The 26,864-nt window shown below is 38.3% G+C and overlaps 1 protein-coding gene across 1 annotated transcript in view; it reads left to right on the plus strand.

Annotated features, from left to right (window-relative positions):
• Positions 1–1,442: 1,442 nt before the first annotated feature.
• Positions 1,443–26,864, plus strand: part of IRAG2 (inositol 1,4,5-triphosphate receptor associated 2) — a 530,761-nt gene continuing 505,339 nt past the window's right edge. Inside the window, exons 1-5 of the mRNA XM_053719704.1 lie at positions 1,443–2,034; positions 7,402–7,512; positions 8,053–8,233; positions 23,479–23,555; positions 23,636–23,714. Of these exons, the coding sequence (XP_053575679.1) occupies positions 1,443–2,034; positions 7,402–7,512; positions 8,053–8,233; positions 23,479–23,555; positions 23,636–23,714 (1,040 nt within the window). The remainder of the gene's footprint in view (positions 2,035–7,401; positions 7,513–8,052; positions 8,234–23,478; positions 23,556–23,635; positions 23,715–26,864) is intronic.

A 26,864-nucleotide genomic window follows, 5' to 3' on the forward strand; every position in this document is an offset into this window, starting at 1 on the left:
TTACTGAGCATGTGCACAAGTTCAGTGTATACTAGTCTGATTGGCTGATTGCTGTCACATGATACTGGGGGCTGGCAAATGGGGGGGGGGGGGAAATATTTGCCAGAAAAAAAAATATACTGCTTAGTTGAAATTCAGAGTAAATGTTATTACTTTTGTGTTTTAATTATGCACTTATTATGCATTTTGACTCTATTTATTGGTCCTTTTTAATCAATTGGAAGACACTGCAAAAAAAAAAAAGTAATTACAAGTGTGTAAAATGTTGTGGGCTTCAGTAAACTGTAGGTGCTGTGGAACAAGCTCAGCAGTATTTTACCGCAAAACCAGGAGCAATAAATAACCAATGTGTATTGTATTTTCCTTTAAAGGGACACTAAACCCAATTTTTTTTTCTTTCATGATTTAGATAGAGCAAGCAATTTTAAGCAACTTTCTAATTTACTACTATTATCAATTTTTCTTCGTTCTCTTGCTATTTTTATTTGAAAAAGAAGGCATCTAGGCTAAGGAGCCAGCCATTTGATGGTTCAGTTCCTGGGCAGCACTGGCTTATTGGTGCTGTTGTCGAATCAGCAAGGACAACCCAGGTTGTGAACCAAAAATGCGCCATCTTCTAAACTTACATTCTTGCTTTTCCAATAAAGATAACAAGAAAATGAAGAAAAATTGATAATAGAAGTAAATTAGAAAGTTGCTTAAAATTGCATGCTCTATCTGAATCATGACAGAATTTTTTTGTGTTCAGTGTCCCTTTTTTAAACTAAGGAAAATGAGTTTTTCATGTCTTTAAAAGCTCCCATTGAAGTAAATCCTGAAACTCTTGTCTGTTAGCAGTTCTTAAAAGGAATGTTAAAGGGACAAGAAACCCCAAATTGTTCATCATTTGGATAGACCATACAATTTTAAACAACTTTTAAATAGACTTCTATTATTGTATTAGCTTCATTCTCTTGTTATCCTTTGCTGAAGGAACAGTATTGCACTACTGGCAGCTAACACATCTCGTTAGCCAATCGCCAGAAATGTATGCAGGAACCAACCAGCAACTAGCTCACACTAGTGTAGGATATCTGCATATTATCTTTAAATAAGGAATACAGAGAGAATGAAGCACATTTGACGATAGAAGTTAATTTAAAAGTGTCTTAAAATTAAACTTGCATGATTCAGAGCATGTCATTTGGACTTTCCTATCCCTTTAAACACATTTTGCTCTTATGTAAGATGTTGCTTGTTTCACGGTGCCTAGAGGGGCCAAAAGCCAATTCTGTAACCTGCACATGCTGAGATATAGTAGCTGGGTTACAGATTTTGCCTTTTGGCTTCTGTAGGAAACATAGGACAAAGCACAAAGTTTACATGAAACCAAGAGGAAATCTAATGTAAACTATATTCTTTCTATTTTTTTGTTGTAGAGAATTGATTCATTTTTGGAAACGATGAGTGAAAATGGCTCTGCCACAAAGCGTCATAACCCAGTGGACAGTATCTGCCGTAAAATCAAGACCATTCAGATGCGTGATCAGGATTCCAATCCAACGTTGCAAATCCCCAAATTCCAGTCCAGGAACTTTGATAGTCCTCAGTCCAGCACCAAAAAGAACCTAGAGGTGGCTCTGAAAAACAGGACTGTAAAAAGCAGCGAAAAAGATTTAGTTTGCTTTGCGAGTCCCAGTAATGACATATTATTTCCAAGTTTGCAAAGCCATTCTCCTTGTCGGAAACCAATGACAGAGTGTGAATCCCCCATGGAAAAATCCACATTCTCAGTCAGTTTGTTTCAGAGAGAGAAGGGCCGGAAAAGTTTAACATCTTGCAAAAGCCAGAGCTGTTCCACACCAGTTGTGTACCCTACAGACCTGCAATTTAAGTTCCCCAATTCCGCTTTACCTAGCATAGACTTTAGGAGTGTCTCTCACGATGACAGAGCTGTACCTTCTACTCCAAATTTTTATTTTACAGAAAGGAAATCTGATCGTTTTGCTCTTCAGTCTCCTGTGGTTAAGAGGTTATCGATGGGTGAAAGTGGAGGTAATGATCTTTATTAGCATGTAGTGTTATGTCATGTTTTTCAACATTTTTGACAGATTCCAGGGATGTTTTGAGCAAAGCAATAATGTAAGGAAGTTACAGGTGCACTGACCACTCGCACAAATTTATAATAATGTGGATTATGATAGCCTTGGTGTAAGTATTTTGCTTTACTTTCTAAACTCCAGCAGTAATACAAGTACAGAAAACAGCAACATAATATAACAGTACAACCAATCAGAACATAGTACACGGTAATTAAGCCAGGCTCTGGATAATCCTCTTCTTATTTCTTTACTGATGTTTCCAAGAAGAATTTTCTGATCTCGATACCAGAACATTAACACTAGAATAAAACAGATAATGTATAAAGGCATTTTTTTAAAATTCATTTTAATATATAGGGAGGGAAGAAAATTGCCCAAGTGGGGGGCGGGAGCAAAATACTCTCCTCCTGCCATTAATAAAATTGGGAATATAGAGTCACCAAGGCTATCATAATCCACATTTTATGACAAGACAGGAGGCTCCTATTTTGCTTTTTTAAAGCTAATTATCTAACAAGGACAAAGCAGCCTGAGAAATGGGTTTGAAATAAAATTTGCAAAAGATAGTATCAGAAGACCCGTCTGCCGCAGCCAGGAGGTCTTGCAGAGAGCATCCTTTTTCAAAAACACACAAAGCTGCCGATAAACTGAATGAGCACCAAATGAGGAAGGAATTTGAGCAAGAGACATGACCCAGCGGACACATCTGGCAACCGAGATGGGGGCGAAAGGGCTCGACATAAGAGATCAGTAAGGGGCCGGATCCTGATCTACATATTCTTTAAGGCATCTGGCTACACATAACAAAGGTTCCGAATCTAGATAAGGGTATGATAGGGAAGACGAAAAAGTTTTAGTACGTCTATTAATATGGAAATGGAGACCTGAAGGCTATAAAGACGGCCCCTCTACATCTAGGGCTTGAACATCTAAAGCTCGTCGAAAAGAGAGAAGACAGAGAAGAGTAGCTAATTCGGCTGACAATTGTTTCATGAATAACAAAGGGTTATCCGGCCATGACTGAAACAAGGAAAGAAGTTTGGACACCTCCCAAAGAAATTTATATCTAGATTGAGGAGGTACCCTAAGGCGGATGCCCCTCAAAAGGCGAGAAATGAGGTGATACTTACCACAGGTAATCCATTTACAGGGAAATGAGCAGCCAATAGGGCCGAACAAAAAAGATTGATCGTGCAATATGCTTTTCCTTGTTCATAAAGATGAACGAGGACATTGGGCTATAATTACTGGAGGTGCTGAAAAGGGATCCCAAGCACCAACGAATCCAGACTGGCCTGGTAGGACTGACAAATTCCTGGGGCCCAGGAATCTCGGAGGAGACCCTGAGCTGTGCTCGAAAGGCCTGAGGGGTCCCAGGAACCCCTGAAACAGTCCATGCTAGGAGATAAAGGGACTCGTCTAGAACCAATGGGTCATAATCTCCTCCCGTGTTCCTCAGGAGATCTGGAAAGTGAGTTATCAGGAGAGGGTAATGACAAGAGAGTTCTAACAGGGCTGGAAACCAGGCTTGAGCTGGCCAGAGGGGAGTGATGATCACTACTGAGATCTGGAGTTTGTGAATGATAGTTAGGACTCTGGAGATCATGGAGAATGGGGGGAAGGCATAGGCTCCTTGAGGAGGCCAATTCTGGAGACAGGCATAGTTGGCTAGAGGTCCCGGGTCTGGCAACCAACTGAAGTATGTTGGGAGTTGATGGTTGGTGCGAGATGCGAAAAGGTCTATGGACAATGGTCCTCGGAGAGCCAGAATTTTGAGAAAAGTCTGACTGTTCAGTTTCCAGTCACTGGCATCTCTCCTGTATCTGGAAAACTAGTCCGCTACGATGTTGGATTGTCCCAAAAGATATTTCGCCACTACAGATATATTGTTCTCAAAGCAGAATTGGTAGAATTTTTGTGTTAAATTTGATAGGGTCAGTGGAATCAAATTCAGGGGTGGAAGATTCCCTGTTCAGGAGGATAGGTCGTGGGCATTCTGCCCTTAATTTATTTCTGGTGAGGTTAGGAAGGGGTTTTCTTAACCATGATTGCAAAATTGCACTATATGTGGCGAAGGGGACCATTCAGATGACCGTGGGTGTCTTATTTGGTCAGGGTCAAACATGGGTTGACCTAAATGGCCTGGGTAGGGTAATCATTATTCTCATATTGGAGAATGGGAGTTTCAGGTGGCTCTTCTGGCCATTCTTCCTCTGACTCATGCTCTGATAAATACCCTTCAGGGTAGTATGTAGGATTGTTTGTTTCAGAGGTATCATCATTTTCTTCCCTTATTGTTACTCCAGGGGTAGGGTTATGGCAGCCTTATTTCTTTTAATTAGGAGGGTGTCCTCTTGATGTTTATATTTTGCAGTACTTTTCTTGGAGGGTTCTGAGGATTCAGAGGGATTTTGTGTCAGGACCGGAGGCTCAAGGGTCTCCTGGATGATATTTTTAGCCATTGAGTAAATGTCTGCAAGAGAAGAGGATACTGCTTGGGATACAGATGTATTAACAATCGACTGTATATCGATAGGGTTTGGTCGTCATCAGACACATCATCTGTATATTTTCTATGTTAGGGAAAATGACGTGCCTGCTGCGGAGTTTATAGAGTGCCGGTAAAATGACTCGCACTTCTGTATTAACATATATTTCAATATAAAGGATACTTTTTATTTCCCAAGTAAGTTGTTTAAACATATGACCCTTAAATCATTCTGTTCATTTCTCAATAGCAACTCGATAAGTTAGTAAATCCTACTGAAAGCGTTTATATCATTTGATGTTAAATAAATGCCAAAGGGTTTTCTAAACTATTGCTAGAGAATAGCGTTTTTCGTTGGCGATATAGTGGAAAACTAAATGGAAAATGGCTGTGGTCACATGGTGTGACATCACATGCGTATGGTAGAATGACAGAGATCCTCTACCAAGATGGCTGCTGGAGCACCGCAAGGTGGTAAGAAAGGCACCCGACGGCGATCTTGTGAGGAGTAAATATCAAATAACATGGTAGGATATATCCGATCCACTAAACCACCAATGATAAAAAATGCAATATATACAAAGAAAAACCTAAAATGAAAGGTTCAATCTATAAATAGGTAAGAGAATTGAGAAATAAGACAAGATATAAGATGTATTGAAAACGATAAGAGAGATCGTAGAGGATAGAAAAGACCCACTGTCAATGAATGAGTGGTAGGGCAAAGAAAGTTATAGAAGAGTCTTATATAAAGCGGTATATAAAGATAAATATCAAATATGCGTGAGACTAATTTACATCACTTTGCTGCTGGAGCAGTAAAGGAAGAGGATTGTCCAGAGCCTGGCTTTATTACCGTGTACGATGTTCTGATTGGTTGTACTGAGTGTTATACTATGTTGCTTTTTCTGTACTTGTATTACTGCTGGAGTTTAGAAAGTAAAGCAAGATAGGAGCCCCCTTGTCATAAAATATTTGTTAATCTGATCTAACGTTTAAGCTGCAGGAGATTCACAATTTCCAGTTTGTCAAATTTAGTTATAGCTCATTACTCTGCTGTTCTAATTTAAAGTGCAGGAGACACAAATGGCACATTATACATACTTACAATGACCTTATGTCTGATTCCTACGGTCTGACATCCGTGACAAGCTTATGTTTCACACAATTTTACCACAAGAAAGGAGGCCCAAAGCTGGAATTGTCCTGGTAAAATCTGGCAAGTATGAGATGCATGTGTATAAAGGGACATTCTAGCTTTGTTTAAATAGTGCTCTGTCATATGCATGAGAGAAATGTGTAAATACGATACCTATATCTTCATGTATCTGGTGTCGGAAGTCACATGATTTCCTGCTGTGCACGTTGGTTATGCTTGGTTCTTCTGTATAAGTACTCAGTTGAGCAGGGCCAGCTCAGCCATTGGACCAAGTGGGCACAATGGACTCAGGCAGCACTTGACAAGAGGCAGGACTTCAATGCAACACAAGGGTATTTGTGCAATTCTAAGTACTGTAGCTCTTAAACCGATTGACTCAGATAAATGAAAATAGACCATGAAAATAAATACACAGTTACAGAGCGCTGGTCTGTAGGGGGAATTTCAATGACAGCCCTACTAAAACCTGCTAAAACAATAATTCAGATGTTAAGTGCAGTATCTTATATTAAATACAATTTAATAAGTCACTTGTAAAACATTTTTAAAAAAGCGCGCTGATACGAAGTGGTGGTCACAGACACAACATATACAATACAAAATGAATATTGAAAAATAAATTTTAGTCCCAAGTGATTGATGTTAGTTGGGATCAATAATGGAAAAGTAATTATGGAAGCAAAAAACCCCTGAGAAGCTCATTACAGGTGGCAATAATTAGTCGGATATGGTTTCTTTAGTTACTTACACCGTAACTTGTAAATTGGTGTTCCAGTATCGAACGCCACTTCTGATAGTAAAGACAACATTATCAGTTTTCACAGAATGATGATAGCGTGGGTCCTAGTAAAACGTCAGCCCTCAAGGAATAAAGGCCGTTAATAGCTTAGGTGTTTATGCACTCCAAGCAGTTTGTGAATGTTCCTGGGCAGGACCTCTAGAGACCACTAGTGTATCCTGATTTGACCTTCGACAACTTCAGAAATGTACCATGGTTGTTGGACAAACCAGGTTTATGAAATTGTATTTAATATAAAATACTGCAGCACTTCAATAAGAGAGTTGATCACTGTCAGATCTAGACCACTTCTGTCCTCTGTCTCTGTGGAGGAAGTCACAGGCTCCCAGCAGCATAACCTCATGTACAAGACACAGAACCGGTCAGGGGCATCTATTCCCTAACTACCTTCCCATGTATTGCACATAAGCATTGGTTGCATGCAGGTAGGCAGGCTTAGGAAAGTTAGCGCTCAGACTAGTAGGTTGATATGCTCATCAGTAATGTTACTACTGGGGAGGGGGGGGGCATCATTGCATTCTCGGACCCAGGCAGCACAATTTCTTGAGCTGGCACTGCTGTTGAGAATTCACTGGAATATGTCACTAGAACTTACTAACAACCATGACAAATAGCCAGATGTCTTAACCGGCAGTGGTGGTGCTCTGGTTTATGATCCTGATCTGCTAATAATATGATAAAATATTACTGAGTTTATTCCATCAGTCCTATTTCTCCAGTAAATCTCATTGATTTTATTCTCCTATTATTATAGCAGCATAAGAGAAATTACTCTGCTTGTTTATACTCTTCTTGTCTGCAATAAGTAAGTTGTAAACTGTACATATAGTATTACTGTACCATTAAAAAAGGGAAAACAGCAACTTTGTTTTAGGTTTCAGGCGTATGGTAGAAAACAAATTTGAGCCTACGTCTGAGGTGAGCTTGATCTGCGAGGAGGACCTTCTGGACAGCATCTTTCATGCATGTGACATACATCACAGAGGTGGGTCTACAGGTTCTTTGTTGCTGTCTTATAACCGGACCTTGTGTGCACGAGTCATAATTAGACACATATCAAGGCAAGACAGCTCTATAAGTTTTATTAAATGTAAGTTATGCTTATGGTAGCTCCGTTATCAGGAAGTCTTAGTTTATTTGTAACCTGGAAATATTACAGGGACATGAAATATACAAAACTTTCCTTTCATGATTCAGACAGCACATAACATTTTTAACAACTTCCCAGTTTAGTTCAATTGACAAAGGATGCCAAGAGAATTAAGCAAATTTGACAAAGAGCAGGCTCTTTAGCAGCAATGCACTACTGTGAGCTTGTTAAAAATTGCATGCTCTGAATCATGAAGAAATATTTTGGTTTGTCCCATAAGTTGTTGTTTTTTTTTGTTTTTGGTTAATCTTCCACTAGGCAGATAGGGTCCCCTAACACCACCTATAAGTGTGTGATGTGCACATAGGTAGCTGGTGATGGTGCAACGTCATATGTCAGATTATTTATCCCCCCCCCCCCCCACTTACCATACAGGTAAAGTAGCTGTATCTAAGATTGTGGATTACTTACGACACACAACAAGCAGAGGGTCAGAGGATAGTGGTCTGGATGAGCTCTGCAATATGCTGGACCCTGAGAGGAGAGACATATCTATGGATCTGGACACTTACCATGCTATCATGAAAGAATGGATTGATGACTGCAGGAACAACGGGTAATAGTTACTGAATGCTTCTGCTAGAAATGCCCATAGCAACATCCTATTTAGAGAGATTGTGACACTTGAGTGATACCAGCAATATTCTGTTATTGGTTTACATTTGAGCCTGAACTATATTGGCCATTTCTGAGGAAAGACTATGACTGATCTTTGTGGACATCCGAGGTCTCTATAGGTTCTGAGAAATGTGAATGTGTGAGAGAGAATGTATATGTGTTTAGCTATATGTACGTATCTCCTATAGCACAAGTAAAATACATTTTCAAACAGTGTATTTTCAAAATGCTCCAGTAATGGATTCCTTTAAAGAAGGGAATAAAAACAGGTGGTCAGAAGTAAAAAAAACCCCGGAAAATCCTAAAATACATATTGGGGTAAATTTGGGTGTTTTCATTACAAGCACCATAACAACATCCAACTTAGTGATGGTAAACTCTCCCCTTTATAAAAACAGATCCGGAATGTTAGTGATATTTTAGATGGAGTTTAATTCATCCGTTGCAATGAAGTTGTGCTATAACTTTTTAATGTAGATATGAAATTCAAATTCCCCGTTCTCTGCCACCCACTTCAAAAGTCAATGTTTCTGTGAGCTAACAGTTTGAATTGTTCTCCAATCAGCACTCTCCCCACATGGCACTTTTGTTGTAGCTAGAGCGCTGATTGGAGAACAAATCAAACCGTTGGCTCACAAAAAAAATGACTAGGAAATGGGCAGCGGAGCGCAGGATAATTCAATTTCATATTTATATTAAAAAGCAAGTTATAGCGCATCTTCCTTACAAATAATGGATTAAACTTCATCTAAAATATCACTAACATTCTGGATCTGTTTTTATATAGAAAGAGTTTACCATCTCTTTAGAGGGCCACTAAAGTCAAAATTTAAAGTTTCATGATTTAAATAAAGCGCTTAGTTTTAGAAAAAAATTGCAATATATTTCTATTATCAAAACGTGCACAACCTTTTTATATGCATACTTTCTGTGGCTCCTACTGTGTGCATATGAAAAAGTGCACAGTATCTATGAATATGTATTTTGTAATTGGCTTATGACTGTCAGTGCTATTGGAATGCCTTTTTTTTTTTCCAGTTCTATTGTATTTAGTGATTATTTAATCTAATAAAAAAGGAAATGTCTTGTGCGATCTGGTAAGCAAGGCTATGATATTAAAGGGACAGTAAAGTCAACATTAAACTTTAAGTCAGAGCATGCAATTTTAAACAACTTTCCAATTTTCTTCTTTTGCTTAATTGACCAAGACAACTTTTTTTTTTTTTTTGCCCTACAGGAGGGAAGGATTGTAGGGACCATGCTTTCCCAAGCTATTTTTACTGCTTTGTGGTTGCGATTTAAAAAAGATTAGATAATCCCTTATTACATATTCTCCAGTTTTGTATAACCAAGATGGTTATATTAAAGGGATAAGAAAGTCAAAATTAAACTTCCATGATTCAGATAACGCATGTAATTTTTAAGACACTTTTTTAAATTCACTCCTATTTTCAAATGTGCTTCGTTCTCTTAGTGTCCCTTGTTAAAAAAATGAATACGCACATATCCTACACTAGTGGGAGCTGCTGCTAATTGGTGCCTGCACACATTTGTCTCTTGTGATTGGCTAAATAGATATTTCTTTCATGTAATTAACAAGAGTCCATGAGCTAGTGACGTATGGGATATACATTCCTACCAGGAGGGGCAAAGTTTCCCAAACCTTAAAATGCCTATAAATACACCCCTCACCACACCCACAAATCAGTTTTACAAACTTTGCCTCCAAGGGAGGTGGTGAAGTAAGTTTGTGCTAGATTCTACGTTGATATGCGCTCCGCAGCAAGTTGGAGCCCGGTTTTCCTCTCAGCGTGCAGTGAATGTCAGAGGGATGTGAGGAGAGTATTGCCTATTGAATGCAGTGATCTCCTTCTACGGGGTCTATTTCATAAGGTTCTCTGTTATCGGTCGTAGAGATTCATCTCTTACCTCCCTTTTCAGATCGACGATATACTCTTATATTTACCATTTCCTCTACTGATTCTCGTTTCAGTACTGGTTTGGCTTTCTACAAACATGTAGATGAGTGTCCTGGGGTAAGTAAGTCTTATTTTCTGTGACACTCTAAGCTATGGTTGGGCACTTTATTTATAAAGTTCTAAATATATGTATTCAAACATTTATTTGCCTTGACTCAGAATGTTCAACTTTCCTTATTTCCAGACAGTCAGTTTCATATTTGGGATTATGCTTTAATTATCATATTTTTCTTACCTCAAAAATTTGACTTTTTCCCTGTGGGCTGTTAGGCTCGCGGGGGCTGAAAATGCTTCATTTTATTGCGTCATTCTTGGCGCGGACTTTTTTGGCGCAAAAATTCATTTCGTTTCCGGCGTCATACGTGTCGCCGGAAGTTGCGTCATTTTTTTGACGTTATTTTGCGCCAAAAATGTCGGCGTTCCGGATGTGGCGTCATTTTTGGCGCCAAAAGCATTTAGGCGCCAAATAATGTGGGCGTCTTATTTGGCGCCAAAAAATATGGGCGTCGTTTTTTGTCTCCACATTATTTCAGTCTCATTTTTCATTTGCTTCTGGTTGCTAGAAGCTTGATGTTTGGCATTTTTTTCCCATTCCTGAAACTGTCTTATAAGGAATTTGATCTATTTTGCTTTATATGTTGTTTTTTCTCTTACATATTGCAAGATGTCTCACGTTGCATCTGAGCCAGAAGATACTACAGGAAAACCTCTGCCTGCTGGATCTACCAAAGCTAAGTGTATCTGCTGTAAACTTTTGGTAGCTATTCCTCCAGCTGTTGTTTGTATTAAATGTCATGACAAACTTGTTAATGCAGATAATATTTCCTTTAGTGATGTACCATTGCCTGTTGCAGTTCCCTCAACATCTAAGGTGCAGAATGTTCCTGATAACATAAGAGATTTTGTTTCTGAATCCATAAAGAAGGCTTTGTCTGTTATTTCTCCTTCTAGTAAACGTAAAAAGTCTTTTAAATCTTCTCTCTCTACAGATGAATTTTTAAATGAACACCATCATTCTGATTCTTTGGACTTTTCTGGTTCAGAGGATTCTGTCTCAGAGATTGATGCTGATAAATCTTCATATTTATTCGCTCTTTACTTAAAGAAGTACTAATTGCTTTAGAAATAGAGGATTCTAGTCCTCTTGATACTAATTCTATACGTTTGGATAAGGTTTTTAAAGCTCCTGCGGTTATTCCAGAAGTCTTTCCTGTTCCTAATGCTATTTCTGCAGTAATTGCTAAGGAATGGGATAGATTGGGTAATTCATTTACTCCTTCTAAACGTTTTAAGCAATTATATCCTGTTCCGCCTGACATTAGAATTTTGGGACAAAATCCCTAAAGTTGATGGGGCTATTTCTACCCTTGCTAAACGTACTACCATTCCTACATCAGATGGTACCTCGTTTAAGGATCCTTTAGATAGAAAAATTGAATCTTTTCTAAGAAAAGCTTATCTATGTTCAGGTAATCTTCTTAGACCTGCTATATCATTGGCTGATGTTGCTGCAGCTTCAACTTTTTGGTTGGAAACTCTAGCGCAACAAGTAACAAATCGTGATTCTCATGATATTATTATTCTTCTCCAGCATGCTAATAATTTCATCTGTGATGCCATTTTTGATATTATTAGAGTTGATGTTAGATTTATGTCTCTGGCTATCTTAGCCAGAAGAGCTTTATGGCTTAAGACTTGGAATGCTGATATGGCTTCTAAATCAACTCTACTTTCCATTTCTTTCCAGGGAAACAAATTATTTGGTTCTCAGTTGGATTCTATTATTTCAACTGTTACTGGTGGGAAAGGAACTTTTTTACCACAGGATAAAAAGTCTAAAGGTAAAAACAGGGCTAACAATCGTTTTCGTTCCTTTCGTTTCAACAAAGAACAAAAGCCTGATCCTTCGTCCTCAGGAGCAGTTTCAGTTTGGAAACCATCTCCAGTCTGGAATAAATCCAAGCCTGCTAGAAAGGCAAAGCCTGCTTCTAAGTTCACATGAAGGTACGGCCCTCATTCCAGTTCAGCTGGTAGGGGGCAGGTTACGTTTTTTCAAAGAAATTTGGATCAGTTCTGTTCACAATCTTTGGATTCAGAACATTGTTTCAGAAGGGTACAGAATTGGTTTCAAGATGAGACCTCCTGCAAAGAGATTTTTTTCTTTCCCATGTCCCAGTAAATCCAGTGAAAGCTCAAGCATTTCTGAATTGTGTTTCAGATCTAGAGTTGGCTGGAGTAATTATGCCAGTTCCAGTTCCGGAACAGGGGATGGGGTTTTATTCAAATCTCTTCATTGTACCAAAGAAGGAAAATTCCTTCAGACCAGTTCTGGATCTAAAATTATTGAATCGTTATGTAAGGATACCAACGTTCAAGATGGTAACTGTAAGGACTATATTGCCTTTTGTTCAGTAAGGGAATTATATGTCCACAATAGATTTACAGGATGCATATCTGCATATTCCGATTCATCCAGATCATTATCAGTTCCTGAGATTCTCTTTTCTAGACAAGCATTACCAATTTGTGGCTCTACCGTTTGGCCTTGCTACAGCTCCAAGAATTTTCACAAAGATTCTCGGTGCCCTTCTGTCTGTAATCAGAGAACAGGGTATTGTGGTATTTCCTTATTTGGACGATATCTTGGTACTTGCTCCGTCTTTACATTTAGCAGAGTCTCATACGAATCGACTTGTGTTGTTTCTTCAAGATCATGGTTGGAGGATCAATTTACCAAAAAGTTCTTTGATTCCTCAAACAAGGGTAACCTTTCTGGGTTTCCAGATAGATTCAGTGTCCATGACTTTGTCTTTAACAGACAAGAGACGTCTAAAATTGATTACAGCCTGTCGAAACCTTCAGTCTCAATCATTCCCTTCGGTAGCCTTATGCATGGAAATTCTAGGTCTTATGACTGCTGCATCGGACGCGATCCCCTTTGCTCGTTTTCACATGCGACCTCTTCAGCTCTGTATGCTGAACCAATGGTGCAGGGATTACACGAAGATATATCAATTAATATCTTTAAAACCGATTGTTCGGCACTCTCTAACGTGGTGGACAGATCACCATCGTTTAATTCAGGGGGCTTCTTTTGTTCTTCCGACCTGGACTGTAATTTCAACAGATGCAAGTCTCACAGGTTGGGGAGCTGTGTGGGGATCTCTGACGGCACAAGGAGTTTGGGAATCTCAGGAGGTGAGATTACCGATCAATATCTTGGAACTCCGTGCAGTTTTCAGAGCTCTTCAGTTTTGGCCTCTTCTGAAGAGAGAATCGTTCATTTGTTTTCAGACAGACAATGTCACAACTGTGGCATACATCAATCATCAAGGAGGGACTCGCAGTCCTCTGGCTATGAAAGAAGTATCTCGAATTTTGGTTTGGGCGGAATCCAGCTCCTGTCTAATCTCTGCGGTTCATATCCCAGGTGTAGACAATTGGGAAGCGGATTATCTCAGTCGCCAAACGTTGCATCCGGGCGAATGGTCTCTTCACCCAGAGGTATTTCTTCAGATTGTTCAAATGTGGGGGCTCCCAGAGATAGGTCTGATGGCCTCTCATCTAAACAAGAAACTTCCCAGGTATCTGTCCAGATCCCGGGATCCTCAGGCGGAGGCAGTGGATGCATTATCACTTCCTTGGAAGTATCATCCTGCCTATATCTTTCCGCCTCTAGTTCTTCTTCCAAGAGTAATCTCCAAGATTCTGAGGGAATGCTCGTTTGTTCTGCTAATAGCTCCGGCATGGCCTCACAGGTTTTGGTATGCGGATCTTGTCCGGATGGCATCTTGCCAACCATGGACTCTTCCGTTAAGACCAGACCTTCTGTCTCAAGGTCCTTTTTTCCATCCGGATCTGAAATCCTTAAATTTAAAGGTATGGAGATTGAACGCTTGATTCTTGGTCATAGAGGTTTCTCTGACTCCGTGATTAATACTATGTTACAGGCTCGTAAATCTGTATCTCGAGAGATATATTATAGAGTCTGGAAGACTTATATTTCTTGGTGTCTTTCTCATCATTTTTCTTGGCATTCTTTTAGAATACCGAGAATTTTACAGTTTCTTCAGGATGGTTTAGATAAGGGTTTGTCCGCGAGTTCTTTGAAAGGACAAATCTCCGCTCTTTCTGTTCTTTTTCACAGAAAGATTGCTATTCTTCCTGATATTCATTGTTTTGTACAAGCTTTGGTTCATATAAAACCTGTCATTAAGTCAATTTCTCCTCCATGGAGTTTGAATTTGGTTTTGGGAGCTCTTCAAGCTCCTCCGTTTGAACCTATGCATTCATTGGACATTAAATTACTTTCTTGGAAAGTTTTGTTCCTTTTGGCCATCTCTTCTGCTAGAAGAGTTTCTGAATTATCTGCTCTTTCGTGTGAGTCTCCTTTTCTGATTTTTCATCAGGATAAGGCGGTGTTGCGAACTTCTTTTGAATTTTTACCTAAAGTTGTGAATTCCAACAACATTAGTAGAGAAATTGTGGTTCCTTCATTATGTCCTAATCCTAAGAATTCTAAGGAGAAATCATTGCATTCTTTGGATGTTGTTAGAGCTTTGAAATATTATGTTGAAGCTACGAAATCTTTCCGTAAGACTTCTAGTCTATTTGTTATCTTTTCCGGTTCTAGGAAAGGCCAGAAAGCTTCTGCCATTTCTTTGGCATCTTGGTTGAAATCTTTAATTCATCTTGCCTATGTTGAGTCGGGTAAAATTCCGCCTCAAAGAATTACAGCTCATTCTACTAGATCAGTTTCTACTTCCTGGGCGTTTAGGAATGAAGCTTCGGTTGACCAGATCTGCAAAGCAGCAACTTGGTCCTCTTTGCATACTTTTACTAAATTCTACCATTTTGATGTATTTTCTTCTTCTGAAGCAGTTTTTGGTAGAAAAGTTCTTCAGGCAGCGGTTTCAGTTTGAATCTTCTGCTTATGTTTTTTGTTAAACTTTATTTTGGGTGTGGATTATTTTCAGCAGGAATTGGCTGTCTTTATTTTATCCCTCCCTCTCTAGTGACTCTTGTGTGGAAAGATCCACATCTTGGGTAGTCATTATCCCATACGTCACTAGCTCATGGACTCTTGTTAATTACATGAAAGAAAACATAATTTATGTAAGAACTTACCTGATAAATTCATTTCTTTCATATTAACAAGAGTCCATGAGGCCCACCCTTTTTTGTGGTGGTTATGATTTTTTTGTATAAAGCACAATTATTCCAATTCCTTATTTTATATGCTTCGCACTTTTTTTCTTATCACCCCACTTCTTGGCTATTCGTTAAACTGATTTGTGGGTGTGGTGAGGGGTGTATTTATAGGCATTTTAAGGTTTGGGAAACTTTGCCCCTCCTGGTAGGAATGTATATCCCATACGTCACTAGCTCATGGACTCTTGTTAATATGAAAGAAATGAATTTATCAGGTAAGTTCTTACATAAATTATGTTTTCTTTCATGTATGTGCATCCTACCAGGAGGGACAAGTTTCCCAAACCTCAAAATGCCCATAAATACACCCCTCACCACACCCACAATTCAGTTTTACAAACTTTGCCTCCTATGGAGGTGGTGAAGTAAGTTTGTGCTTGATTTTTATGATTTCTTCTGTGATAAGCACTTCTAAGCATTCTGAAGCCCAATCCATCTCAAAGTACAGAGTTTGTCAGAGGGATGTGAAGAGAGTATCACCTGTTTGATTTTATGGTTTCCCTCACGGGAAATCTTTTCAAGGGTTCTCTGTTATCGCTCGTAGAGATTCATCTCCTACCTCCCTTTTCAGATTGACGATATACTCTTATATACCATTACCTCTGCTGATAGCTTTCAGTACTGGTTTGGCTATCTGCTATATGTGGATGGGTGTCTTTCAGTAAGTATGCATCATTATTTAAGACACTCTCAGCTATGGTTTGGGGCTTTATGTATTAATATAAAGTTTTAAATATATGTATTTTACTTATATTTGCCATGAGTCAGGTCTATGTGTATTTCCCTTTGCAGTCTGGCAGTTTCGTTATGGAATCGTGATTTAGGAAGTTTGTCTTACCTGGGGTATAGTCTTTTTTTTTTTTTTTTTTTAATTTGACTTGTCTTTTCACGAGGGCGCAAACTGCTGTTATTTATTGCGTCATTTTTGTTGCAAGAATTTTTTTGGCACAAATATGTGTGTGTAATGATGCAAGTTCGTCATTTCCTGCATCTTAGTTGACGCTAGGTTGTTTGGCGTGAAAAATGTGGTAATGATTTCTGGATTTTTTTTTGGCGCCAAAAAATGTCTCAACTTTCTTTTGCGTTGTGCGTCATACCAAAAAAAATGTACTTTTATTTTACCCCACTTCCTATATGCTCCTTGCCTTCTTTATGCTCAGAGGGCTATGCTATTTGCCAATTTTAGCATTTGCATTTTTCCCCATTCCTGAAACTGCTATATGTGGAAATAAGATATTTTTGTTTAAAGGGGCACTGAACCCAATTTTTTTTTCTTTTGTGATTCAGATAGAGCATGCAATTTTAAGCAACTTTCTAATTTACTCCTATTATCAATATTTTTGTTCTTTTGCTATCTTTATATGAAAAAGGCATCTAAGCTTGTTTTCTTGGTTCAGCACTCTGGGCAGCAGTTTTTGATTGGTGGATGAATTTATCCACCAATCAGCAAGGACAACCTAGGTTGTTCACCAAAAATGGGCCGGCATTTAAACTTACATTCTAGCATTTCAAATAAAGATACCAATAAAAAAAGAACATACCTATGGATACCAATCTATCAAATCTATCTGTCAGAATACATTACACCATCAACATATATAGATACCAATTTATTATATCCATTTATCAGAACACATGGTCCCTTTAAGTATGCTATCACATTACCATTCACCAGAAAACATGGTCCCTTTAAATATGCTATCACATTACCAACATGCCCATGGATACCAATCTAATCATGCCATATGTATGAGAATTTATTGTGATCATCATTAGCTTACAGATGGTGCAACAATACTGCATCTGTATGTCTGGTGGTTTATATCATATTTTTAAAAAATTCCCTTTGTTATCGTAATTATCACACATGAGAAATACAGATACAATTCTGTTTCATTCTTTCATGTAAACAATTTTTTACGTTAGTGATAATTGTTAATGTTCCGTACCATCTGATATTGTGATTTGAACTACATATGAATTTACTATATTCTGACATTGTACCCATTTTGTGGTTATTTGTGTACACTGATCGGGCTTTTTTTGTCTTTACACTCTCCATCTCTGATTACAGAGCAGGTGCAACTGTTACTATAGATACCAATCACAACTTATGATTGGTTGTACGGTGGGTGTGGACAATAGACTGGTCTATGATTGGATGATCATTATGTTTAATAGAGCGGGGTTTTCAAAGTGAATATCAGCCTGATGAAACGACCGGAAGGTCGAGAAACGCGTTGTTGTTTCCACGTATTATTAGTATTTTAAACAGTTTTTAAATTAATTTTTATAAATAAATTTTCTTTTATGATACCCCCACTCTTTTGTCTACCATCATTCCGATCCTATGTTTGGTGCGGGATCCTGCCACTTACACCAAGGACTCTGAGCAATTAATCCTCCCACAGACGCTGTGGGTCCCTGACGTTTATGTTTCCCCGCCGTTGCGGATTGGACCATTGGAGCGCTAGAGCCCTCTTCCTATTGGACCGTTTGGCGGACGACTGAGGTTCCGTCCTGTCTAGTTTGGCATACGTTTATGCCATTTCACTTGTGAGTATCCTGCGATCTGTGTGTGCTGTTCGCTCTATCCTGCATCCTAGCGACACCACGATACTGTCCCATAAGGCGCCTCTTTTTTCCTCTGTTCCCACAGATCTCTCTGACTCAGAAGATCCTACTTCAGACATTTTGATACTGATAAATCATCTTATCTTTTTAATATTGAGCATATTTTTTCTTTGTTAAAAGAAGTGTTGATAACTTTGGATATTGAGGCGTCTGGTCCTCTTGATAATAAATCCAGTAAACGTTTAAATTCTGCTATAAACCTCCTGTGACTACTCCTGAGATTTTTTCCTGTTCTTGATGTTATTTCTGATGGGATTGCTAAGGAATGGTCTAAGCCTGGTACTTCTTTTGTTCCTTCTTCAAAGTTTAAAAAGTTGTATCCTTTGCCAGTGGCTAAATTAGAGTTTAGGGAAAAAGTCCCTAAGGTTGATGGGGCTATTTCCACTCTTGCTAAACGTACTCCTATTCCTATGGAAGATGGTACCTCTTAAGGATCCTTTAGATAGGAAGATTGAATCTTATCTAAGGAAAGCTTATTTGCATTCTGGCTATATTCTCAGACCTGCCATTTCTATGGCTGATGTTGCGGCTGCATCAACTTTTTGGTTGGATAGCTTAGCACAATGGGAAAATGCTCTGATTTGCATAGCATTGTTCATTTGCTTCAACATGCTAATCATTTTATCTGTGATGCTATTTTTGATATCATCAAGCTTAATGTTAAATCTATCTATCTATTTGGCTATTTTGGCTAGAAGAGCTTTTATGGCTCAAATCATGGAATGCTGACATGGTATCTAAATATAGGTTACTATCTCTATCATTCCAGGGTAATAATTTGTTTGCTTCCCAGTTGGATTCTATTTCCACTATTACTGGGGGGAAGGTAGTTTTTTTGCCTCAGGATAAAAATTCTAAGGGTAAATCTAAAGCTTCTAATCAGTTTTGTTCCTTTCGTCAGAATAGAGAACAGAAAACCACTCCTTCCCCTAAGGACCCTGGCTCCAATTGGAAGCCATCCTTGAGCTGGAATAAATCCAAGCCTTATAAGAAACCAAAGCCAGCCCCCAAGACTGCATGAAGGAGCGGCCCTCAATCCAGTTCTGCCGGTAGGGGCAGATTGAAGTTATTTCAAGATGTTTGGGCAGGTTCCATTCAGAATATTGTCTCTCAGGGCTATCGAATAGGTTTAAGAATAAGACCTCCTGTGAGAAGATTTTTTTTTTTTCTCTCATGTCCCAACAAATCCTGTGAAAGCTCAGGCCTTTCTGAAATGTGTTTCAGAACTAGAGCTTTCAGGGGTAATTGTACCAGTTCCACTTCTGGAACAGGGTCTGGGTTTTTATTCAAATCTATTCATTGTCCCGAAGAAGGAAAATTCTTTCAGACCAGTTCTGGATCTGAAGTTTTTGAATCAATTTTAAGGGTCCCAACTTTCAAGATGGTGACTATAAGGACTGTTCAGCAAGGTCATTACATGTCCTCAATAGACTTACAGGATGCGTATCTTCACATTCCGATTCATCCAGACCACTATCTGTTTCTGAGATTCTCTTTTCTAGACAAGCATTACCAATTTGTTGCTCTTCCATTTTGGCCTAGCAACAGCTCCAAGAATCTTTTTGAAGGTTCTCGGTGCCCTTCTATCTGTAATCGGAGAGCAGGATATTGCGGTGTTTCCTTATTTGGACGATATCTTGGTACTTAATCTTTTCATTTAGCAGAATCTCACACAAATCAACTAGTGTTGTTTCTTCAAAAACATGGTTGGAGGATCAATTTACCAAAGAGTTCCTTGATTCTTCAGACAAGGGTCACCCTTTTAGGTTTCCAGAAAGATTGTGTCCATGTCCTTAACAAGCAAGGGATGAATGGAATAGGTTTCTGCCTTTCGTAACCTTTAGTCTCGATCATTCCCTTCAGTGGCTATGTGAATGGAAGTTTTAAGTCTCATGACTGCAGCATTGGATGCAATCCCCTTTGCTCATTTTCATATGAGACCTCTGCAGCTTTGCATGCTGAATCAGTAGTGCAGGGATTATACTCAGATATCACAATTGATATACATAAATCCCAACATTCAACTCTCTTTGTCCTGGTGGTTGGACCATCATCAGATTCTTCAAGGGGCCTCTTTTTTGTTCATCCTTCCTGGGCTGTGATTTCAACAGATGCAAGTCTCACAGGTTGGGGAGCTGTCTTGGGTTCTCTGACAGCACAAGGAGTTTGGAATCCTCAAGAGGCGAGGTTACCAATCAATATTTTAGAACTCCGTGCTATTTCAGGGCTCTTCAGGCTTGGCCTCTATTAAAGAGAGAATCATTCATTTGTTTTCAGACAGACAATATCGGAACTGTGGCATATGTCAATCATCAAGGGGGGACTATCAGTCCTTTAGCGTTGAAAGAAGTATCTCAAATACTTTCTTGGGTGGAATCAAACTCCTGTCTAATTTCGGCAATACATATCCCAGGTGTGGACAATTGGGAAGCGGATTATCTCAGTCATCAGTCTTTACATCCAGGGGAGGGCTCTCTCCATCCAGAGGCATTTTGTCAGATTGTACAGACGTGGGGTCTCCCCGAAATAAATTAGATGGCTGCCCATCTAAACAAGAAGCTTCCCAGGTACCTTTCCAGGTCCAGGGATCCTCAGGAGAAGATGGTGGATTGGTGCGTTAGCAGTTCCTTGGTTTTGCCAACCTACTTACATTTTTCCACCTCTAGTTCTTCTTCCAAGGGTGAGCTCCAAGATCATATTTGAACAATCACATGTGTTTCTGATAGCACCAGCATGGCCTCATAGGTTTTGATATGGGGATCTTGTCCCGATGACCAGTTGCCAACCTTGGCCACTGCCTTTTAAGGCCGGACCTTCTGTCTCAAGGGCCGTTTTTCCATCAGGATCTCAAATCGCTAAATTTTAAGGTATGGAAATTGAACACTTAGTACTTAATGATAGAGGTTTCTCTGACTCAGTGATACTATGCTACAGGCTCATAAGTCTCTGTTTCAAGGAAGATTTACTATCAGGTTTGGAAAACTTATTTCATGGTGTTTTTCTCATAAATTCTCTTGGCATTCTTTTAGGATTCCTAGAACTTTACCGTTTCTTCAGGATGGTTTGGATAAAGGTTTGTCTGCAAGTACCTTGAAGGGACAAATCTCTGCTCTTTCTGTTTTATTTTATAGAAAGATTGCTAAACTTCCTGATATTCACTGTTTTGTTCAGGCTTTGGTTCGTATCAAGCATGTTGTTAAATCAGTCTCTCCTCCTTGGAGTCTTAATTTTGGTTTTGAAGGCTTTGCAGGCTCCTCCTTTTGAGCCTATGTATTCTTTGGTATTCTTTCTTGGGAAAGTATTGTTCCTTTTGGCTATCTCTTCAGCTAGATGAGTTTCCGAAATGTCTGCTCTCTTGTGAGTCTCCTTTTCTGATTTTCTGTAAAGGATAAGGCTGTTTTGCTGACTTCTTTTAAATTTCTTCCTAAGGTTGTGAATTCTAACATTAGTAGAAAAATTGTTGTTGTTACTTCCTTGTGTCCTAATCCAAAAAATACTCTTGAAAGATCTTTACATTCTTTGGATGTTGTAAGAACTTTTAAATATTATGTCAGGAAGACTTCTAGTCTATTTGTTGTTGTTTCTGGTCTTAGGAAAGGTCAGAAAGCCTCTGTCATTTCTTTGGCATCTTAGTTAAAGCTTTTGATTCACAAGGCTTATTTGGGGGTGGTACAGTCTCTGCCTCAGAATTAGAGCTCATTCTACTAGATCAGTTGCCACTTCTTGGGCTTTTAAGACTGAAGCTTCGGTTGATCAGACTTGCAAAGCAGCAACTTGGTCTTCTTTGCATACATTTACTAAATTTAACCATTTTGATGTATTTGCTTCTTCTGAAGCAGTCTTTTAGTAGAAAAGTTCTTCAGGCAGCTGTTTCAGTTTGATTCTTCTGCTTATGATTTGTTTTTTGTTTTTTTGTGGATTTAATTTTTTCAGCGGCATTAGCTGTTTTTATTTTATCCCTCCCTTTCTAGTGACTCTTCTGTAAACTTCCACATCTTGGGTATTTCTATCCCATATGTCACTAGCTCATGGACTCTTGCCAATTAAATGAAAGAAAACATAATTTATGTAAGAACTTACCTGATAAATTCATTTCTTTCATATTGGCAAGAGCCCATGAGGCCCACCCTTTTTATGGAGGTTATGATTCTTGTATAAAAGCACAATTTTATTTCCAGTTCCTCTTTTTGTATGCTTTTTTACTCCTTATTTTTTACCCCACTTCTTGGCTATTCATTAAATTGAATTCTGGGTGTGGTGAGGGGTGTATTTATAGGCATTTTGAAGTTTGGGAAAACCTCCTGGTAGTATTGTATATCCCATATGTCACTAGCTCATGGACTCTTGCCAATATGAAAGAAATGATTTTATCAGGTAAGTTCTTACATACATTATGGTTTTTCAGCTTCCTGGCAGTAGTGCAATGCTGTCCCTTCAGCAATGGATAACAAGCGAATGAAGAAAATTTCATAATAGAATAAAATTGGAAAGTTGTTTTAAAATTGTATGTTCTATCCAAATCATAAGACAATTTTGGGGTTTACTAACCCTTTTAATACACTTCTTGCCTCTGTTATTCCCTTGTATCTAAGCTTCTGCAGACTGCCCCCTTATCTCAGTTCTTTTGACAGACTTGCATTTTAGCCAGTCGGTGCCCTGTCATAAGTAACTCCACGGGCGTGAGCACAGTTATCTTTATGAGACACATGAACTAATGCCCTCTAGCTGGGAAAAATGGTCAAATATATTGAGATAAGTGGCAGCTTCAAGGGCTTAGAAATTAGCATATTAGCCTACCTAGGTTTAGCTTTCAACAAGAATAACAAGAGAATAAAGCTAATTTGATGCTAATCATGAAAGTTTAATTTTGACCAGACTATACCTTTTTAATGATTTATCAATCTGCGCTGTTATACTTTTTTTTTTTTTTTTTCTTCTTTTTTTTCTTCTTCTTTTTATTAGTGGTAGAAAGCTTGGTTTTACAATCCTTCCACCTTTTAGCCAAATGTTTTAATTCAAAAGATGTTATGTATAAAGTTGGCCATTCCAGGTTAATTCAGGATTAAAAACCTTGGTTTTAACTTTGTTGAATATGAATCAGGTGTCCTACATTTTGATCCAATTATGAAATGGAAAATAGTTATAAAAGCTATTTGGATTGTTTAGGAAAAACAGCATCTGACTCCTATGGTGAGGGTCATAGGTACACATCCCACTGTCCAAATGTACAAAATAATTTACCACTCAGGTACATTATGTGCGTAATTCAATTGGTTCAGAGAAAATAAAAATGTTTTTAATATATCATTTCTTTTTTACTGTTTCAATTTCTGGTGCTTATAATTTTTCTGCCTTACAGTATTGATAATAAAACGAAAGAATCCATCCTTTGCACAGAAGATTCCATGTTTAAGTTACGGGAGAGCCTTCTTGCAGGTTAGAGATACAAAGTTTTATTTGGACTATTTAGAAGACATTTAGATTATATTTAAACATTTTATATATTTTATTTTTAGTGAGGAGATTTTCAGGAACTATGAACATTACCTCAGGAAGTCTAGAGGCGTTTGGAGGGGATATTTCTAAAGGAGATTTGTAAGTAGCATTCCAATTTAAAAAAAAATGTATTCATTATTTTCTTAAAAATTAAATTGAATTTACCCACAAATAGCCATTACCTCAAACATTTTCTGCTGTCTAATGCTTTTTTAATTTTTTTTTTTTATCAACACTCAAGATGTTAACATAGTATACAGAGCTAAACATATAGAATACATCATCAGATGTCAAGCACATATCACTAAAAGTATCACAATATATAAACAAGGGGCATGTCTAGGTGGCAGCCATGATCGGTCGCATTAACTAAGGCTCCGGCAAAGAATTTACAATTTAATATTTATCCTTATACCAGCTCAGCACCTTACATTCTTATTAAGGATATTAAATGATCTCTGGCAAGCTGTGTAATTTCATAGAACTGTTGCAGAGATCCCGATCACCTAACCCGGCTTTTAACAAAGTGACTTGCAGACGGAGGCTTAGCACTAAAACCATCTCCCCCCCCCCTCTTGTGCTATGGGGGTTAAACTCTAAAATGACTGGCAAAGTGGAGGCTCACGCAGCCACATTATGCTACCTTCTTGAACACCTAGAAAAGAAATGTTTCGAAACTTCAATGATCTCACAATGCTCATCCACGGAGAGGAAGTAGAGGATTCTTCTTTGATTGTAGATCCTAACACGATGCCCGGGAAAAAGATAACGCTATACTCACCCAAGACGGAGAATTTGCTATATATATCTCTCCTAGCTCACGTGTGGGCTTAGTGGGGAATTTAACCTCACTTGTCACAACCAGGACTTTGCCCTAATATGTGAATTACACTACTATATATTTTATATCTGCACTACTGTTTAGACGTGCTCAATCCTATAACTTATTACCTAACTGGTAAGACGGGACTCATTAATACATGAAACCTCTCCCTAAACTAGGCTGTATGCAATATGATTAAGTAGAACACTCACTATACGGGTAAACCTCACCTCACCTCATAAAACTGACATACTCCTTCAATATCACTTGAAATGTTTAATTATATATAAGGACCAGAGATTCCTGTTCTTAAAACCTTGAGAATATTTTCTTGGAGCAACATTAGAATTTGGTTATACTCCAATAAGAGCCTGTATATTAGCCAGGTCAACGTATAAGAAGGACATCCTATGTTAGCGGTTGTGGGTTGGGTGGGCTCCCACGAGTCAGATATGAGTCAGAATTTATATACTCGTCTAAGAAATAGCACTACAAGCGGTGCTTACCTGCTGATAGATATGTTTATACATTGACCTATTTAGGTCATAATTATGACTATAATAAACGTCTGGGTTTGCCTACATCATGGGTCCACAAGTGGCCTGATAATTAGTCATTTATGTAAGCTATTAAAAAATGAAAAATTGAGGTTTCAGTAGTCCATATTTTCCTTGCTACTTTGTATGTTATTTCAACCATTGTATTGTTTGATTTTGCCATATATTTCATTGGACATTTATTGTATGTATCCCCCTTTTGCATAACCTCAATAAAAGACTATTTATAGGAAAAAATATATATATAAACAAAATAAAAACAATCAAACAACAACAAAAAAGGGGAGGGGGGGTGGGGTCGTAGGAAATGAACATGCCCCAAACCTTACCGCTGGGTCCCTCCACGTTTTTAGATTCTAACCTTCACTATCTCTTTTGGGCTCATTCAACCAATGTTTTGGAAGCACCTCCTCTATAATCAAAGATAAAAATGCTGCTATTTTCTGTACCAGGGATATAAATTGGATTTGAGTTGTAATTGGCCAAGTTAAAATAACTTTTAGCCATTTATCAAAGTATGCTCTAAGATGTCTTTCCTGAAGTAATTTATTCACTTGTAATTCTGCTGTCATTTGTAGTTTCATAACGTTTACAAATTCTGCAATACTAGGGACGCCCAATGACCTCTATTCTTTCAAAATTAGATTTTGTGCCTCCAAAATGGCCATATTTATCAACTGCTGCTGTCCCCTGGATCTAGGGGTAATGTACAAAAAAATAAAATGTATGTATCAGAAGTTGATCTTACTCCAGTACTGTCTAATTTTCAGACAAGTCCATAAACAATGCATACTATCTACTTTCTCCGCTTTGCACTTATTACATTTACTTTTTGGATTGTTACCTGCCCATTTATTGACTCTATCAGGGATGAGGTGATAATTATTTACAACTTTCCGTTGTGATTCTCGCCAACTAATAATTATAGTGGCTTTTTCAGCTAAGGATATACTGTACTTTTCATTAATTCTTGGCTCTTTATATCGGGAAAATATTTTATAAATCTCAACCTCTGTTTTTTAATGTTTTCTTGGCCACATTTATTCAATAGTGTTTTATACTAATATGCAATCGAATGCGCCCCTGTTTTGTATATGTTAATCCCTGTAGCTTTCTTTGAAGTTCCAATCCCACCCTTTTGCCTGACACCTCTGTGTATGGTAACTCCTCACTTGCAGGTAGGTAAAAAAATCTTTTGAGAGGAGATAATGTCTGCCAACTAATTCTGCTAAATATCTTATTGATTTTATACCTCATTAATTAGTGGACATAAACTTAGTCCCTTTCTATGCCATTCTCTTAAAACATTATTATAAAGGCCTGGTGTGAGATCCGGAATGCCCAAAATCGGTAGAAATTGTGACGTGATAGTCAACTGACATTGCGCTGCAATATTTTTGCCATGCGCAGACAATATTTGAGAGGGTCAGTATCTGGCTAACGATGCTAGGTAATTTAGTGTGTGGATGGTGGCGTATTGCTCTTAGGCTAAATGGTGCAATTAAACTGGATTCTATTTCATAGTGTGTGGTATATTCTGCTGCTGTCAACCAATCTAGTGCAAATTTAAACATAGTTATCCAATTGTAATATTTAATATTCAGAAATGAGAATCCCCCAAATTTTCTATTTCCATTAATCTGTCCGTGGCTAAACAAGGCTTTTTTTTTTTCCCCCTTAAGGACCAGCGACGTACCCTGTATGTCGCCGGCCCTTTTTTGGGAATTGATTGTTTTATAGCGCGGTCTTGCCACCAGCGTTGAGACTGATCTATTCCACAAAGCCTGCTGGAGGGAGGGAATTAATAGCGTGTTCTTGCTAGACTTGTGCTATTATGTACTGAAAAAACCCTTAACGACCAGTGACATA

Source organism: Bombina bombina, chromosome 6 (assembly GCF_027579735.1).
Source record: "Bombina bombina isolate aBomBom1 chromosome 6, aBomBom1.pri, whole genome shotgun sequence".
Taxonomy (NCBI): Eukaryota; Metazoa; Chordata; class Amphibia; order Anura; family Bombinatoridae; genus Bombina; species Bombina bombina.